At 48.5% G+C, this 18,209-nt stretch overlaps 1 protein-coding gene across 1 annotated transcript in view; it reads left to right on the top strand.

Moving 5' to 3' along the window:
• The first annotated feature begins 1,650 nt into the window (after nt 1–1,650).
• Nucleotides 1,651–18,209, top strand: part of CELF3 (CUGBP Elav-like family member 3) — a 68,917-nt gene continuing 52,358 nt past the window's right edge. The window contains exon 1 of the mRNA XM_063146046.1: nt 1,651–1,860. Within this exon, the coding sequence (XP_063002116.1) occupies nt 1,716–1,860 (145 nt within the window). The 5' untranslated portion in view covers nt 1,651–1,715. The remainder of the gene's footprint in view (nt 1,861–18,209) is intronic.

The raw sequence follows: 18,209 nt of genomic DNA, 5'->3' as shown, positions 1-18,209 counted from the left end.
GATTTTATTATATCCAGTGGCATACAAGTGTCACAAATAAATAAATAAAATAGAGAGACTGAAAGAACTGGGCACATTTAGCCTGGAGAAGAGAAGATTGAGGGGAGACATGAGAGCACTCTTCAAAGACTTGAAAGGTTGTCACACACAGGAGGGCCAGGATCTCTTCTCGATCCTCCCAGAGTGCAGGACACGGAATAACGGGCTCAAGTGACAGGAAGCCAGATTCCGGCTGGACATCAGGAAAAACTTCCAGACTGTTAGAGCAGTACGGCAATGGAACCAATGACCTAGTGAGGTGGTGGACTCTCCCACACTAGAGGAAGCTGGACAACCATCTGTCAGGGATGCTTTAGGGTGGATTCCTGCATTGAGCAGGGGGTTGGATTCGATGGCCTTAGAGGCCCCTTCCAACTCTACTATTCTATGATTCTATAAAATGCTGAGTCAGACCTTCAATCCATCTAGCCCAATATTGTCAACTCTGACTGGCAGCAGTGGCCCTTTCCCTAAAAATAAATATTCTAGTCCTCATTGTTCCGAACACAAACATAGGAAGCTGCCTGACCCCGAGCGAGACCCAGTATTGTTGACACGGACTGGCAGCTACAGCTCTCTGGGATTTCAGAGAGGGATTATTCCTAGCCCTACCTAGAGAGGCCGCAGATTGAACCCGGGGTCTCCTGCTGAGCTATGGCCTCTTCCCCCCCCTTGCTCAGCCCCTGGGATGGAAATCAAAGAGGGGGTGCTAAGGGCACTTTGCATTTAGCCGAGTCTCTAGGTTGCACTTGAAAGCTGAGCCGAGAAATAACAAAGACCTCCCTTCTCAGGAAGAAATCGCCCTGTTTGTGCACCTTTTCCCTGGGCCAGTAATTTGTTGCCGGTCCCTTACTCTGACATGGTTATTAGTCAGGGGAACGGAGGGCGGGCTTGCAGGAGGTTTTTGTTGGTAAAGAAAAAGATTTGAAACCTGGCTCTAGATCCATTAAAGGAAGGGAGCATCAAGCCTGCAAAAGCAGCTGACACTGAGCTCGTGGCTGGGCTGGGGGGGGGAGGGAAGGAAGGAAGGAAGGAAATAATAATTAAAAACAGAAAAAAGGGGGGGAAAGGGCGTGGGAGGGGACGAAAAAGGCAGGCGGGGGGGTGCACGAAATGAATCGATAAGCAAGCAAGCCGGGGAGGGGGGGGCATTTCACAACAAACCCAAGAATCTCAGCCTCATCGAGGAAAGTTAATCGATAAACTAATTAACTGCTCACAAGCTTTGTAATTGCGCGATCAGAAGAATTAGGATGAAGCGGTGGGACTCGTGCACGGTCCGGGAATAAAGGCCGAAGCGTAGAACTCTCGGCTTAGTATCTTTTTTAAAAATAATAATAATAATAATACTATTTTATTTTTGCACCAGGAAAAGCCGAGAGAAATCTTTTCTTCTTTTTCTTTTTTTTGCTTTTTATAAGATTGTAATAGAGGGATTTGGGAGAAGGGGGCGGAAATGCCGTTCAATTAAAGCGAGATCGGAGGGGGATTTTCGCCTCTCAAACTGCTGGGTGGCTTTGGAGTTCTTTGTCTGTTTCGCCACACGGAAAAGCGTCAAGTCGACGTTGGGACTCCGCTTTATTTTTGTTCCTCCTTTTTTCTCTCCTTTTTTCCTTTTCCTTTTTGGTTATCATCCTGAATTTGAGGCTCACCCCAGCTTGCTCCTTTTTGGACCAATGAAGGAACCAGATGCCATCAAACTTTTCATCGGACAAATCCCCCGGAATTTAGAGGAGAAAGACCTTAAACCCATCTTTGAACAGTTTGGCAAAATCTACGAGTTGACAGTCATTAAGGATAAATACACCGGCATGCATAAAGGTAAGGCGACCACACTGGACGCTGCATCTGGCGATGGGTGGAAGGGGGGGGAAAAACCAGGTTGTATTTGGGATGTGTGTGTATACGCCTGCCTGAGGTGGGGGTAGCGGATTCGAATCAGCTAAGGAAAACGGATAGGAAACAAGGCAAAAAACAAGGTGAGGTTGAGAGAGACGGAGCCAACCATTGCTTGGAATTGTACCGCCTGGAGACACACACACTCACAAAAAAAACAAAAAACTGGTAAGCGCATGGGAGACATTTGTGGATTGCAAAACTGTGGCCGGAGATGTGTAGGGAACCTTTCAGGTCAAGAAGGCCATCAGAGCCAGGCAAGAGAGAAAAAGCAGTTTTCAGATGGAGGAGGCGGGCGGGTGGGGATATAGGAACAGATGGCAGAAGGTCGAGCAGGAAGATTTGCAACAACAGGAGGGGGGGGAAGGAGAAAAAAAAAGAGGCACTATGAATAGAAAGCCGGGTGTTTAACCATCCGCAGGCTGGCTAGAAATGGAGACGAGTTGACTGTCAATGGGATGGAGGGTGGGGGTCTATTCAAACATCCCCTGGGCTGGGGAGCCGGGTTCGAAACCAGCTGGGAGAAAGCAGAGGGGTGAGGGGACCCTAACTTATTCAAGGCGTGGGGACCGCCTAAGGGCGTTTAGCCAATTTCGGCTGGCTGAACTGGCCGGGCTTAGGGAGCCTTTGAGAGAGCCAGACGATAGGACGGTCTCTTACTTTATTTCCTCCAATCGCTTCATTTATTTATTTTAGAGAGAGGCAGGGAGGGGCCAGACCACCCCCCATTTTAAAGGCCCTCACCTACACTAACCACTAAGTCCCATTCTGTCTACGGCCGGAGAGCTCTTGGATTTTTATTTTTATTTGGAAAAGAACAATTTTTTTGCCTTAAAAAAACCAACAACTAACCATAATAATGATATACCTTCGGGCAGTGGAGAGGAAATGCATATTTTTAGCCGAACCTGGGCCTCGGCGCTGGGGGACACGTTCCCTGCCAGAGGGAGGGATTCCAAGTTTAAATACGCCAGTTTGACACAACTCCTGGGACTTCTTGCTTTCAAAACAGAAGGCTTTCGTCTTTTATTGGATCCCTTTCCAAATTTCCTGGCGAAAGCCGTCCAACGCCGGGGGCTGACTTGCCATTGCGGCCCTTTTATTCCGAGCTATATAAAAGAACCAAGTTTCTACCTCTTGCCGTTTCTTTTTTTAAAAAATCTGAGGATTTTTGGGGTCGTTAAATTAAAATTACGAGCAGCTCGAACTTTTTGTAGGTAAGCAGGGAGGAGAGATGCAAGATGATGATGATGGTGATAATCTCTCCCCCCCCCCCGCTTGTAAATACCACTCTGACCTCAAGTACCACTTTAAAGGGGATAGAAAGTGCAACACGATCCATTTAGTACACCTTGAAAGAATGCAATTGAGAACTGAAGTATAATTAAGAACATTTTAAGTTTTTTCTTTCTTTTAAAAGATTGTAACGGCAGCGTTGCATAAGGTACCCTTGATTTTGAAAAATAAGCAAAGTCCAACTTCTAGCGATGGCGGGAGAAAGGCAGAAAGAACTGGAAGCATCTTATTCTGCCTTTGGGTTTGCTGATCCAAACCGTGATTAATGGACGCCGTTTGGCAGGTGTGCGCCGTACTAATTTGTGTGTGTGTGTGTCGGGGAGATGGGTCTGTGGAAGAAAAGACAGGAAAAGAGAGGAAAATGACATTTGCTGAGTCAATTTGAAGCTGCTCTCGCATTAAAGTCTAGGGGAACCGAAGTGATCGTCCATAAGGCCTTCTGGGATTGCGTACCTAAGGGTGAAGTTGCTGGTTTGGGTTTTTTTTATTTTTATTATTATTATTTTTATTGCAAATAGACTTTAAAACAGATCACGTGGAGGGGGGAGTCGCCTGATCTGCAGACACGAACAGGTGATTGTGCTTATTCATGCCATGAGGGGGACGGCCACAGATACCCACAAATCACAATACTATTAAAAAGATACAGGAGCCAGGCCGGAAAAGAAGAAGTTGGCAACCCTCGTTCTGAGCTATAGGCCTCGGGCGTGTACGTATGTCCTGGGCGGTGGGTATTTCCCACCCACCCACCCAAACACATCAGGATTTTTGAAAAGGGGGAAAGCTTCTGAACCCTTTAGCAGCAACCAAAACCTACATTTTCTAAGACTTCGGACCCACTCCACTATAAAATGCTGGTGGGAAAAAAAACCCATTAAAGCAACAGTATCCTCAGATGACAGACCTCCAGGTTTTGAAAAGCACCAAGTGCATTCCAAATGAGCTTATATTTGATTTTGTTTTTAAAATCCATTCAGGAATATCCATTCAGCGTCTCAGTATTTGGAACTGGAGGTGGGTGGGTGGGTGGCTTTTCTAAGGGGCTTAGATACAGCAGGGAGCAGACCTTCTGCCCCTACATGTGACAGCCCTTGGGAGCAAATGTATCTCTCTTCCCCCTCATCCGAAGATGCCTTATGCCGAAAGCCAGGTCCTCACTTAGTACTGGAAGCCATTTCCTGGGATTTCAGGCAGGAACCTTTTGCAGCATTTAATTGAACCTTAGACCTGTGAAGCTAGTGCTTTTTACAGCTGAGTTCTGTCCAATTCCCCAAACAGTTCTGTCCCCTGTGTGACTGTGGTGCCTGGGGGGGCACTCTCTGTTTTCTGGCCCCTCCTCTGTCCCAATATTTTGAGCAGCCTGGTGCCCTCCAGATCTTTCGGACTACAACTCCCTTGGCTGAAGACCGTCGAAAACCCACAACGTCCGGAGGGCACCAGGTTGGGTAAGGCCAGCTTTGACTGTCGTGATCAGATTTCCGTCTGCGTGAATTTCTAGCGTTGTCACCTTCCAGGCTTCGGTTTCCTTCCCCCAGAGAATCTTTCGAAGAGAACTCTCTGAGCGGGTGAGGATGCGTGCCCCTTGGCTCTAGCGCACATGCCCACCGATGCAGGCACATGAACACTCAGGCCCTGCCCTGTGTGCAACCTGAGTGCGCCCTGGCTGCCGCCGGCGAAGCAGCTGATAACGTATTCTGGGACAATTATGTTGTTTTTGTTCGACTCGCCTGCCTTCCGCCCAAAGAACAGGGCGCCCGTGTAGCTTTGAAACCGACAGGAAATTATTGGAGAGTTCATGAATGTCGCCAGGTGGAGAAAGACCTTTCCACAGTATGTGTTGGCGTGTGTGTGTGTGTGTGTGTGTGATCCTCGGGGCTGTTGTTTTTCCTCTGCGAGTTGTCAGAAGGCACGCTGTTGTTAGGAATCATTAAGTGAAGCTCTATACTTCTCGCAAATCCTTCCACGTCCTGAATGCCTTTTGTCCTGCATTTGTTCATGTTTCTGAACGGCATTTACGAACAGCATCTGTTCTTAAAAGCATATGGGCCGTCTATACTGGTTTGTTTACAAAAGCACCTGGACCAGTAAACCTTGCTGTGGAGCTTTCCCACCGCCACTGAAATCCCACCGCCCCCTCCCACGGCCACAATCCATTCTGGATTGTTCAGAAACCTGGTTCTGAATGCCACGTCCTGAATGCCTTTTGTCCTGCATTTGTTCATGTTTCTGAACGGCCAGGCTCCCCCAGCACCACTTTCTCATTACCTGTACATCCTGGTGTGTTCTCCATTTGTTGGCCGGGAGTTGCAGCCGAGGGCCGCAGGTCGCCCTCGCTTGTGGGGAAAGGTGGTTCAAATAAAGACCGGTGGTTGTGTGGAAGGAGAGGATGGGTATTTCTGTACGGTGTAGAAGTACCCCCAAAAGATCCAGCAGTCTTGCGATTTGGCAACCGGCAACCCTGAGTCTACTTTGCTCCCCCAAGATGAAGCATTTATGACAATTGGCTGTTTGGAGAACCCCAAAACTAAGGCACCTGGATCGCCAAGGTGAGACCCCTGCCCGAGTCAACATGCATTAGAATTGTGCTTCCAGGCTGCAGTTTTAAACCATACTCCCTTAGAAGAAAGGAGAACCGAATTCAATGAGACGTGCTTCCGTGTATACATGATAAGGTTTTGCTATGTATTCCCCAAACTCTCTCTCTCTCTCTCTCACACACACACACACACACACAGACACTTTTTAGAATCTGCCCAAGAATTTGTCGAACTATAAAATTTCATGGAAAAAACCATCGACAAAAACATATTCCCAGGGCTGGGCTTGGTGACTCCAATCCGTCGTTATATAACAGCGATACTTTAATAATTGAGGGTGTGAAACTGGCGTCGTTTCCAGGAAGCCCCTGGAGAATTTTGATGTCCTGTTCCCCACGCCCCGCCACCCCCAAAAACGAATTGCAAATATTTGGGTTATTATTGGCGTGTCTGCTTAACCCAAATTAGGACAACGGTTCTCAGAGAGGAGGTGGAAAGCGTAAAGGAGATCTCTTAGGCAGGAGAAATACTGAAAGTCCTTTCTCGGGGCAAGGGTGGAAGGAGATGGGGGACAATAAAGGAATTGTGCTCTAAGATATCGCTTGATATGCCTGAGAAATATAGAGGAAATAATTAAAGAGAGGTCTCTGTTCTCTTCCGTGGCCCCGGATGGTTACCTACGGCCCAGAACTAATCGGGAGAATTCTTTCGTGGGCAAAGAACCCCGCACCCTCTTGGGCGAACTTATTCCGAGGCATGGGGATAATTGTATCTGTCCCCCTCATCCATACCAATGGCACCCCTTTCTTTAAAACCAAATGGAGCAAACAGACCCATATGGAACCTGGGATACAGCAAGATTTGGGGAGAAGACCAGGATCGGGGCAAGGCAGAGAAACATAAGTTTGATTTTTTTTATTCGTTGGCTTGTTCACTCCTGATTTAGGAACGGGGCGGATGTGGGATTTGCAGAATAAGAGGCAAAAGGAACCGGTGCCCAATTTAATCTCTTAATTGCCCCAACGGGAATGCCTCGTTCTAATGCAGAAGTGTTTAAACTAATAACCAAACAAGCCACACAGGTGGACGGGTTCGAGGTTAAAGCCCCACATCTTGGCTTGACGGTTGTTTGACAACATTGGTAAGGCCCAATCAGTAGCCTGCACTGAACTGAATGGCTCGTGGGGTGTTCACATGGGCACCACTCTTTTAAACCCCCCACATTTCATCCAGTTAGTTTTCCAATATGGGAAAGACCACCTTCCTCCCTGCCCACCGAACTCTGCACGTGGTACGGGCTGCGGTTTCTAACTGCAGAGGTTCTGAAACTGCAGCCCGCAGTCAGGCGGTCCACAGAAAGCTTGCAGAACAGTCAAAAATATCTTCCCTCGATTCATTTCTTCTGATAACAGAGACCGGGGCTGTTTGGGCCAGGGCCGGGTTAACAAATAGGCTCTGAACGGCCTGGCCTAGGGCCTGCGATTTTCATAATATGCCGGATATTTTCATAATACACAGCACTGAAGAAAAATAATTCTCCGCCCCCCGCCCCCTTCGTATTCAATCCAGAAGTTTTATTTATTTACTTATAAACTGGTATTGCCATGTCTGTAGACCAAAAGCAACATGGATCACGTTGCCACTGGGCGGTATAGAAATGCAACAAATAAGTAAGACCCAAGTAGTTTGCGGGGAAAGAAACGCAAAGTTTGAAAACCACAACTATATAATGTAGGTGTTTCTTGTTGGATGGAGGCTGGGGGTAAGATCAAAGGCAGTGTAATTTCGCAACGGACGTCCCCGACGTTTTCTTTATCCACCGTTTCCGAAAGCCTATGGAAACGAGGAAGTTGGGTAACCCGCAAACCAGGGTGCAAGGCGGGTGAGCAACTAAGGCGTTCACAAAAAAGGGAGAGGCGTCTCAGGGTGCTATTATACAAAAGCCCAATAATAAACCTTTCTATAGCATCCTGAGATGTCTCTCCCTGTTTGTGTAATCCACAGACTGGCTTGTAGCTCTGTTGATGCCATTTAGTGATGCTCTCTTCCAACTTTTTAAAGGCCAACGTTTTGGACCGGTCTCTTGTAAGAGCAATTTGAACGTTCCAGATTAGCTGGTAGATCCCGTCGGTTGCCGTACCTTGAAGAGCTTCGCCTGCCGATTTATTTATTTATTTTTGCAAGGCAGCCTACTGTTACAGACACAGGAGCACAGTGGACTCTGCTTTTAACCGGTCAGCCGGCCAGCCCCACACCTGAGATATCGATAGAGTAGATCAAGTGGAAAGAGAGACAGGGCTCTAACCCTGGGACAGTTTAGGACAGGCCTGAAACCTAAATCTGGCCCAGCTCTCTGGGATTTCCCAGATGGCCCTGCCCCCTTTCTCTGGGCCCCACCCTTTCCCCCTGAACACCAATCATGTGTTGTTTTCCCAAACTTTGGTGCAGGGTTTTTTTCTCTCTGTTGAAATGCACCTCCTTAGTTACTGGCAGCAAGAGCAAATATGGGGGCATTTTTGTATTTTAGCCACGCCCCTTTGTTTTTCCTTTGGCCCCGCCCACCACTGGAAAGTGAGCCCTGAGCCACTTTGGGGGTTGAGTAAAAGACGAAATGTTAGGGATGCCATTCCTAGCCCTGCGTCACTATAAAAGATATTGCAGCCCTTGGCATTGGGTCATCCTACACGCAGACTCCCTAGAATGGCTCTAGACAATCAATTGCCTTTCATCATCCGCACCCCTGAGCTTGTAATACGTAGATAATAATACAGCCCTACCTATCTCTTCTCAATCCTCCCAAAGTGCAGGACGTGGCATAATGGGCTCCAGCTACAGGAAGCTGGATGTCAGGAAAAGCTTCCTGACGGTTAGAGCAGTATGACAAAACATCAAGGAAAAACTTCCTGACTGTTAGAACGGTACGACAAAACATCAGGGAAAACCTTCCTGACTGTTAGGGCGGTATGGCAATGGAACCAATGACCTAGGGAGGTGGTGGGCTCTCCCACCCTAGAGGCCTTCAAGAGGCAGCTGGACAACCATCTGTCAGGGATGCTTTAGGGTGGATTCCTGCATTGAGCAGGGGGTTGGACTAGATGGCCTTCTAGGCCCCTTCCAACTCTGCAATTCTATGATTCTGTGATATATAGCGATCTGAATGCCAGAAATGTGCTTTATAAATGCTAGAGTCAAAGCTTTTCAGTTGATAATTGGAGCAAGGCAGGGGCCTAGTCCTTATTGAGGAGGTTGATGCGCCTCTGGGCTCCTCTGCCTCCTGCTGCCAGGGAGGACTTGCACGACGCAGCACTCCTCCATTCAATAACATGTAAATTAATGCAATGAATGCAACAGTGCCTTCCGCTTAGAAAGGTAGCAAGTCAGAGAGAAAGCTCCCAGTGGGCTAGTTTTCTAGGTTCGGGGAGAGTTTTGTCCAGCGGCAACTCTGATCAGGTCATCCACCCCGCAGCTAAAATCTGACGTGAGGCTACCCAGAGATCTGTTGACAACCCTCAGCCAGTCAGAGCTAGGCATTTGGTGAGGGGCTTTCACATGCTCTGCCCTGGTGCAGCAGGGCTTGTGTATCCTCCTCCCCTTCCACACCACATTCTCCTGTGTCTCTGCACGAGTCGTTGATCTCCGTGTGTCTTCTCACTGGGAAGCGGCAATCCCAAAGCAGAGATCCCCAAAGGCACTTGTCCAGGGGTATGTAATTCTCTTGCATCTCTGTGTTGGGGTCGACTGGACGATCCAACTTCTCTGATCGTTAGGAGCACCATGAGATTCGTAACACACACACACATTCATACCTTTAAGGAGGGGCCTGAATGAAAAGAGCAAGGCCAGAACATCACACCAGACAGGGAGGCAACGGCCAGCCTCCCTCGGTGGGCGGCTGCTTTGACTTCACAGCAGCCTTTTCATGATTTGATCTATTAGTTCATTACGGCCTGCTGGGAACTGGCACACGCTCCACCCAGTGTGCCCAGGCCCGTGGATTGAGAGTGACTCAACTAACAATAGTTGAGCAATACTACAAACGAGAAGGATCTTGGAATTGTTGTAGATCAAAAGCTGAATATGAGCCAACAGTGCGATAGGGCTGCAAGGAAGGCAAATGCTATTTTGGGCAGCACTAATAGCTTCCAAATCGCGTGAGGTACTGGTTCCTCTCTATTCGGCCCTGGTTAGGCCTCATCTAGAGTATTGCGTCCAGTTCTGGGCTCCACAATTCAAGAAGGATGCAGACAAGCTGGAGCGTGTTCAGAAGAGGGCAACTGGGATGATCAGGGGTCTGGAAACAAAGCCCTATGAAGAGAGACTGAAAGAACTGGGCATGTTTAGCCTGGAGAAGAGAAGATTGAGGGGAGACATGAGAGCACTCTTCAAATACTTGAAAGTTTGTCACACAGAGGAGGGCCAGGATCTCTTCTCGATCCTCCCAGAGTGCAGGACACGAAATAACGGGCTCAAGTTACAGGAAGCCAGAGTCCGGCTAGACATCAGGAAAAACTTCCTGACAGTTAGAGCAGTACGACAATGGAACCAGTGACCTAGGGAGGTTGTGGGCTCTCCCACACTAGAGGCCTTCAAGAGGCAGCTGGACAACCATCTATCAAGGATGCTTTAGGGTGGATTCCTGCATTGTGCAGGGGGTTGGACTCGATGGCCTTGTAGGCCCCTTTCCCCCCCCTACATCTTTTGCACCCTGCTCTGTCTGCTGATCAGTCCACCCTCGCTCCTCCCCCAGGTTTGAAAGCAATTGGGATGTCTGTAAACGTTCCGTAGCATCTCGGTGGCCGAGCCAATAGCCGGGAAGGTACGATTCAATTTACTTGGAGCCAAAGATTTCGTAGTCAGTAGCTGCAGAGGTTTTGAGTCTGTGTTTCGTCTCTCTCTCTCTCTCTCTCTCTCTCTCTCTCTCTCTCTCTCTCTCTCTCTCCGGGAGTGTCTTTATGCATTTGTCTAATTTCGTCAACTTGATCCAATTTGGGGGGCAAACAGGCAAAAATGCAATTCACCCATCCACCCCACGCATTGTGCTGTGTTCTATGATTTCATCTGATACCTCATTCGTCTTTCTCTGACCTTAGCCAGTTCCCCAAAACAGCATCCCGAGATGGCTTTGCAAACAGATACAGGGGACGCGGCCGCCGTGTTCATTTCTTACCTTTTGCAAACAGGCAGGCCGTGTCAGCAAAAGGCGATGGAGTTTGGGGCAGGGAGGCTGTGGAGGCTGTGAAAAGCCAAAACGGAGATCCTTCCCGGTCCAGCTGCTTTGCCGGATGCAAACAGGCCGGATCCAAACGGTTCGCTGACGGCCAGACAGCCTGTGCAAACGACTAACTGCCCTGATAGTTCAATCCAGTTTTGTCCCAGGGATGGAATTCCAACTGAAGAAGAAGGTAGTTTATATGAGGCCATGTCTAACAACCTATCCATAAATCAGACTAGTGCCATATGCCAAAAGCACTATTATTATTATTATTATTATTATTATTATTATTATTATTATTATTCTGCCCCATAGCTGAAGCTCTCTGGGCGGTTTACAAAGATAAAAAGACTGAACATTAAAAATCGGTACGCAAAATTTAAAACCATTAAAACAGCTAACGTTTAAAACCATTTTTTAAACTCTCAGCCAGGCCAAAGGCAGTTCTGGAGTCAGTTAAAACTCAACATATGCTGTTAAATGCCCGGGAGAAAAGAAAAGTCTTGACCTGGCGCTGAAAAGATAACAATGTTGGTGCCAGGCGAGCCTCATCGGGGAGATTATTCCAGAAATGGGGGGGGGGGGCACCACAGAGAAGGCCCTCTCCCTTGTTGCCGTGCTCCAAGCTTCCCTCGGAGTAGGCACCCAGAGGAGGGGGTTGGACTCGATGGCCTTGTAGGCCCCTTCCAACTCTGCTATTCTATGAGGACAACACAAGAACTAGGAATAGGTGTTCAGAGCTAGTGCCTCTTCTCATCCACAGGCTCTACACCAAGGCTCAAGGCGTAAAGCAGGCATAGAGGGATCGCCATCTTCCTCAACCCAACACCACCTAGATGTGTTGGACTACAACCCCCATCGCCCCCAGCCAGCACAGCTATAGCTGGCGGAGATGGATGGGAGTTGTATTCCAACACATGTGGAGGACGCTGTACTGTGGAAGGCTGTGTAAAGTGGGAACGTCTTCCCAGCTGCAGCCAGGCTAGAAAAATGTGCCCATTTTACAGGTGGCGTAAACTAGTGAAGTTTCATGTTCTAAACATTTCTGTTGTCTTCTGTAAACCTGATGCAACTTGAGTGTTAAATACCATGACCCTCAGCATAATAACCAGGTCGGCTGAGCCTACCCTTTAGAACGGATGTTGTATCTCAGGCCAAAAACTGCCCCAGTTTAGCCCTTCACACACACCGGCTTCGCCTGACCTCAGGCTTGGTTACTGGCAGTAAGCGTTAAGCTGAAATATATGCTAGTGTCTTTGGTGGTCTTGGCCACACCCACTTCTGCCTTTAGCCCCACCCACCAATGGCATGCAGGCCCCCGAGAGAACGCCGGCTCTCAGACTGAAAAACGTTGAACACCCTCGCTCTAAATTAGCATAGTTGGGTGAGACTGCTGGGACCCACCCTGAATTCCGCCCTTCTTCTGTCCCGATAACGTATAAACCACAGAAGACTTGAGTTTTAGAGTACCACGGGCAAAGACGTTTATTCTCAACCAACCTCCCATGCCAGAAGTGACCCTGGATGGGAGCAAAACCTCTTTCTGTGCATGCTTCCTTGCTCCCAAAATTCCCCTTGAAGCTCCCGGGTTTAAACAGCTGGATCTGCCCCAGTCGCATGTGGCTTGGGGCTGAATTCTGGTGAACGGACGACACTCGAAATCACCATTGCATGTAGCAATGACGCAGGCCCAGAGGGTACTGTCTTCTGATCCCAGAAGACTTAGGGTGGATTCCTGCATTGAGTAGGGGGTTGGACTCAATGGCCTTGTAGGCCCCTTCCAACTCTGCTATTCTATGATTCTATGATAAGACAGGAAATTTGAGTTTTCTTTTTAAAACAAAGAGAAGTTGACGACACTCCGTTGTTTTAATCAGGTTGGATATCTTACTGGAACCGCTGTTTTGAGTCGGTTTTAAACTTTCTACATTAAAAGGTTTTTATTATCTTGTATTTGCGGCGTGTGATTTTTGAGAACCGCCGCAGACACCTCCAGCTATCGGGCGGTGTAGAAATAACAGCAACAACTTTGATCTATCCCTCTCTCGTTTTCTCGGCTTTGAAGGTCCCATCTTCTAATTAAGCACTTCCAGTTAATCGTGATTCCGTTTTTGCCGGTCATGCAAGCACAGGAGGCGTGCCAGAAATATAAACGGCAATCTTAATAGAGGATTCAAGGACTAGGCCTCAAATAACACTACGCCGAATTTTCGCCCACCATCGTTTCTGGAAAAGCATGTTTTCCGGGGAAACCCAACCTACTTTTCCATTTTTCCCCCTCCCTGCACACAGTTTTTCACTTCTGATTATGCTGTTTTCTCCTTCAAATCTGCTGCTACTTTGGTTTCATTAACACACACCCAATTTAACATGGCTTCCAATTTCTCCTGCACAGTGAACAAAAATCCCAATGTAACCAACCGTCGATCACGCTATGAACCTGACGACATCATAAAAACATAAGAAATGCCCTGCTGGATCAGACCAAGGGCCCATCTAGTCCACAAGCAGGACATGGTGCAACAGCACCCTCCCATCCATGTTCCCCAGCAACTGCTGCACACACAGGCTTATTGCCTCGACTACTGGAGATAGCACACAACCATCAGGGCTAGTAGCCCTGGATAGCGTTCGCCTCCAGGAATTTATCCAACCCCCTTTTGAAGCCATCCAGATTGGTGGCCATCACCACATCCTGTGATGGTGAGTTCCATAACTTAACTATGCACTGTGTGAAGAAGTACATCCTTTTATTTGTCCTGGATCTCCCACCCATCAGTTTCATGGGATGACCCCGGGTCCTAGTATTTTGAGAGAGGGAGAAAAATGTCTCCCCGTCCACATTCTCCAAACCATGCATCATTTTGTCCACCTCTATCATGTCTCCCTTCAGCCTCCTTTTCTCCAAACTAAACAATCCCAGTTGATGTAACCTTCCCTCGTAGGTTAGGTAGCCAATCAGTGTTGGCTACATAGCAACGCCAGTGTGGTGTAGTGGCTAAGGTGTTGGGCAGGGAGTCAGGAGATCCGGGTTCGAGTCCCCACTCGGCCATAGAAACCCATTGGGTGACTTTGGGCCTGTCATAGACTCTCAGCTCAGCCTACCTCACAGGGTTGTTGTCGTGAAGATAAAATGTAGAGCAGGAAGAGGATTATGTACAATGCGTTGGGTTCCTTGGAGGGAAAAAGGTGGGATATAAATGAAATAAATAAATAAAGCTACAGTGAGGGCAAATGAGACAACCAGACCACTCTTCACTGCTTGCATTGAGAATGTGAGAAGATCCATGCTAGAGATCCTACAATGGCCAACCACCTCCCTGTGGGAAACCCAAATGTAGGACCCTCTCCCACTCACGGTCTCCCACAAGTACACATGAGGCATCCCTGCCTCCACCAGAGGTAGCATATAGCCATCATGACTAGTAGCCGTGGCCGCCTCCTCCACGAATTTCTCTACTCCATGTTGGCCGACATCAACTGTATTTTGTGCCCATCTCTGCGTGATGGGGCGAAACCCTTCGTGTTATCCGTCCCGAATCTCCCAATCGCTCAGCTTCATTAGGCTGCCCTGGGTTCTAGTATTAGAGTAACTGGGCCCATTTCCCCCACACGCACACCATGCATGATTTCATGTGCCTCTATCAGGTCCCCCCTTACTTGCCTTTTTTTTAAAAAAAGTTAAACAGCCCCCAAAGTTGTAACGTTTCCTCGTAGGGCGGTTCCTCCAACCCTTTCCCATTTGGGAAATATAGACGGCATTCCAAGTGTAGAAAGGCTTTACAATATTGGCAGTTTTGCTTCCGATTCCTTGGAAGGGGGCAGCAAAACAAGACTTATTTATTTATTTATATCCCGCCTTTTCCCCTCCAAAGAACCCAAGGTGGCATACATAATCCTCCTCCTCTCTGTGTTATCCTCACAACAACAACCCTGTGAGGTAGGTTGGGCTGAGAGTCAGTGCCCGGCCCAAAGTCACCCAATGGGTTTCCATAGCTGAGTGGGGACTAGAACCCAGAACTCCCGACTCCCAGTCCAACACTTTAGCCGCTACACCACACTGGCTCTCGCTACGCCACACATGGCAATTGCACTCCCGACTTACCAGTGCAAACACTTTCACGCACATGTTCACAAGAGTCTATGAAACTCTTCATGGGGGTGTGCTTTTTACAGGGTGGGGTGGAGTGGGGATACTTCCACTCAACTCTACCTTCAACTCTCTGGCTCAGTCATTGAAATACACTATGAGTGTCATTACACCGGGGGTGGGGGGTAATCGCGTTTCTTTACCGTCGCTTCTCCGCCCACGCTTTTGTCCCTCATTACTACTTCTTTCGAAAGAGGAAGTAAACCATGTGCAAGTGGCCCATTCAGGGGGCCGTTTGGATCCCCCGCTGCTTCTGCACACAGCAGGAGATCGTGGCAACTCCCGTCTCAAAGATAATTTGGATTTACCGGGGTCTTTTTGACTAGAGGGGACGCGGACGACGGCATGAATAGGACCCGCAAAAACCTGTGAGTGCCCATTAACACTCATGCAATAAAACGCCCGTCTGATGACGCCTTACGAAAGACATATATTTGGGAAGACTGAACTTTGGAAGGAAAGTTGGGTGTTTATCGTTTTGTGTAGGTCCCTTTTCGCCGAAGATGCCAGCCTGGCTGTGGTGGTACTGTGACCAAAAAAGTTGTTTTTAAGAATCAGATGCTGTTTCTCTGTATTGTGTTTTCCACACCATATCTCCTTGCTGACACAGGTTTTGTCCCTTTAACGGAACCATGACTGGCAAAAACAAAGGGGGGAAAAACAGGGATGGGGTAGCTGCACCTGTTGAATTTCTGCCTGCCACATGGCCATCAAAGCCACATCGGGGTTTGCTACCATGATCCATCATGGGGAATGTGAAGGAGTCCTAGGGGAGGCTCACTCCAAGCTCGTAAAAAAACGTGCATTTCTCTCAGCACTGAGTAATCGCGGCAAGAGACCGGTTTTCTTTCAAGGCTCTTCAAATAGCACTCTTCAAATACTTAGAAGGTTGTCACCCAGAGGAGGGCCAGGATCTCTTCTTGATCCTCCCAGAGTGCAGGACACGGAATAACGGGCTCAAGTTACAGGAAGCCAGATTCCAGCTGGACAGCAGGAAAAACGTCCTGACTGTTAGAGCAGTACGACAATGGAACCAGTTACCTAGGGAGGTTGTGGGCTCTCCCTCAGTAGAGGCATTCAAGAGGCAGCTGGACAACCACTTGTCAGAGATGCTTTAGGGTGCATTCCTGCATTGAGCAGGGGGTTGGATTCGATGGCCTTGTAGGCCCCTTCCAACTCTGCTATTCTGTGGTTCTATGATTCTATGAACCTAGCACCCTCGATATGTGCTAGATATGTGCAACCCTGTCCAGAACAGGGTGAACATCACCTAACCAGATGAAACAAGGACTTCCTGGTTCCTTACTTTCTAGTGTGTCCACTCCTCAAGTTTCTAGTCCACAGTGTTTTATTTTATTTTTATTTTATTTGTGGCACGCTGGCAGCCTGTCACAATCTTAAACACAAACCAATTCTCTTTGCGTCGGCCGATGCTTTTCCCGCCTGCTCATTTGCGGGCATTTTCTCTCCCCCCCTCTCCTCTCGCCACCCCCAAGCGACTGCTCTTCCCCTCAGGAACGCTGCCGCTGGCGTCCCGTCCGCTTGGCTGACGTGGCACCGTGAGACGGGCCCGCTGGAGTGTGACGGCTTTTACTTTTCCGCCTCGCTGCTCCGCGCGACGGGCTCGCTGGCAGGGAGTCTAAATATAGACTCTGCGCTTCGGCCGGGAAGAAAAAGAACATATTTTGCTCATGAATTTTTGAAAAAAAAAGAGGAAACAAAGGGGGTGGAAGCGGGGGGATGGAGAGGAAGAGAAGGGGGGCTGGAAGCACAGCGGAGCAAGTTTTGGGACCTGGCGCACGTCACGGCAGGGAGCAAGGGTGACCGCGTCTCTGGGCGTCTCCGGGCGTTTGCTAGCTCGAGGGCTGCGTGATCTGTATTGTTTGTGCATGCTCGGTCCGCGGTTGTTTGTCGTTTCTCATCACTCGAGGACGTGAAGCCAAACGCGCCGGCACGGCTTTTGAGGTGATGTCCAAGTCCTCTCTGTTGCACCTGAGCTTGTGGTGCGGAAGTTGCTGCGGATCAGGCCAACGTCAAGTCCAGCGTCTCGCCAGACTGGATGCGATTTCATTTATTCCATTTCTCTGCCACCTAACACCTCTGTAGGCAGTTTCATAGAATCATAGAAGAGTAGAGTTGGAAGGGGCCTATAAGGCCATCAAGTCCAACCCCCTGTTCAATGCAGGAATCCACCTTAAAGCATCCCTGACAGAGGGCTGTCCAGCTGCCTCTTGAAGGCCCCTAGTGTGGGATTGCCCACGACCTCCCTAAGTCATTGGCTCTAACCATCAGGAAGTTTTTCCTGACGTCCAGCCGGAATCTGACTTCCTGTCACTTGAGCCCATTATTCCGTATCCTGCACTCTGGGAGGATCAAGAAGAGATCCTGGCCTGGACTGAAAGAACTGGGTATGTTTAGCTTTGAGAAAGGAAGATTTAGGGGAGACATGAGAGCACTCTTCAAATACTTGAAAGGTTGTCACACAGAGGAGGGCCAGGATCTCTTCTCAATCATCCCAGAGTGCAGGACACGGAATAACGGGCTCAAGTTACAGGAGGCCAGATTCTGTCTGGACACCAGGGAAAACTTCCTGATGGTTAGAGCAGTATGACAAAACATCAGGGAGAACTTCCTGACTGTTAGAGCCCACAACCTCCCTAGGAAACTGGTTCCATTGTTGTACTGCTCTAACCGTCAGGAAGTTTTTCCTGATGTCCAGCCGGAATCTGGCTTCCTGTCACTTGAGCCCGTTATTCCGTGTCCTGTATTTGCAAAGATTAAAACCCTAAAAATATGATATAATTACATGACACACACACACACACACACACACACACACACACACCATTAGCATAATAAAATAGAAAAACAAATGTAAACCATCAAGAATAATAATGCCGGGACCCGTCAGCGGTTGCTGTAGGCATCAAGGGACGGGGCTCCGCTTGTGTGAAACACCTTGATCTGTGCATTTGAACCCTAGCTCAAATTGCAACTCATGTGGAAATGTCAGGATGTGCGTTCTCGGAAGGCCCACGTCGGAGAACCAGTAGGCTGGCAATATATAAACGGGACAATC

The sequence above is a fragment of the Elgaria multicarinata genome, chromosome 21, assembly GCF_023053635.1.
Source record: "Elgaria multicarinata webbii isolate HBS135686 ecotype San Diego chromosome 21, rElgMul1.1.pri, whole genome shotgun sequence".
NCBI classification, from domain to species: domain Eukaryota; kingdom Metazoa; phylum Chordata; class Lepidosauria; order Squamata; family Anguidae; genus Elgaria; species Elgaria multicarinata.
This window is presented reverse-complemented; position numbering and strand designations above follow the sequence as displayed.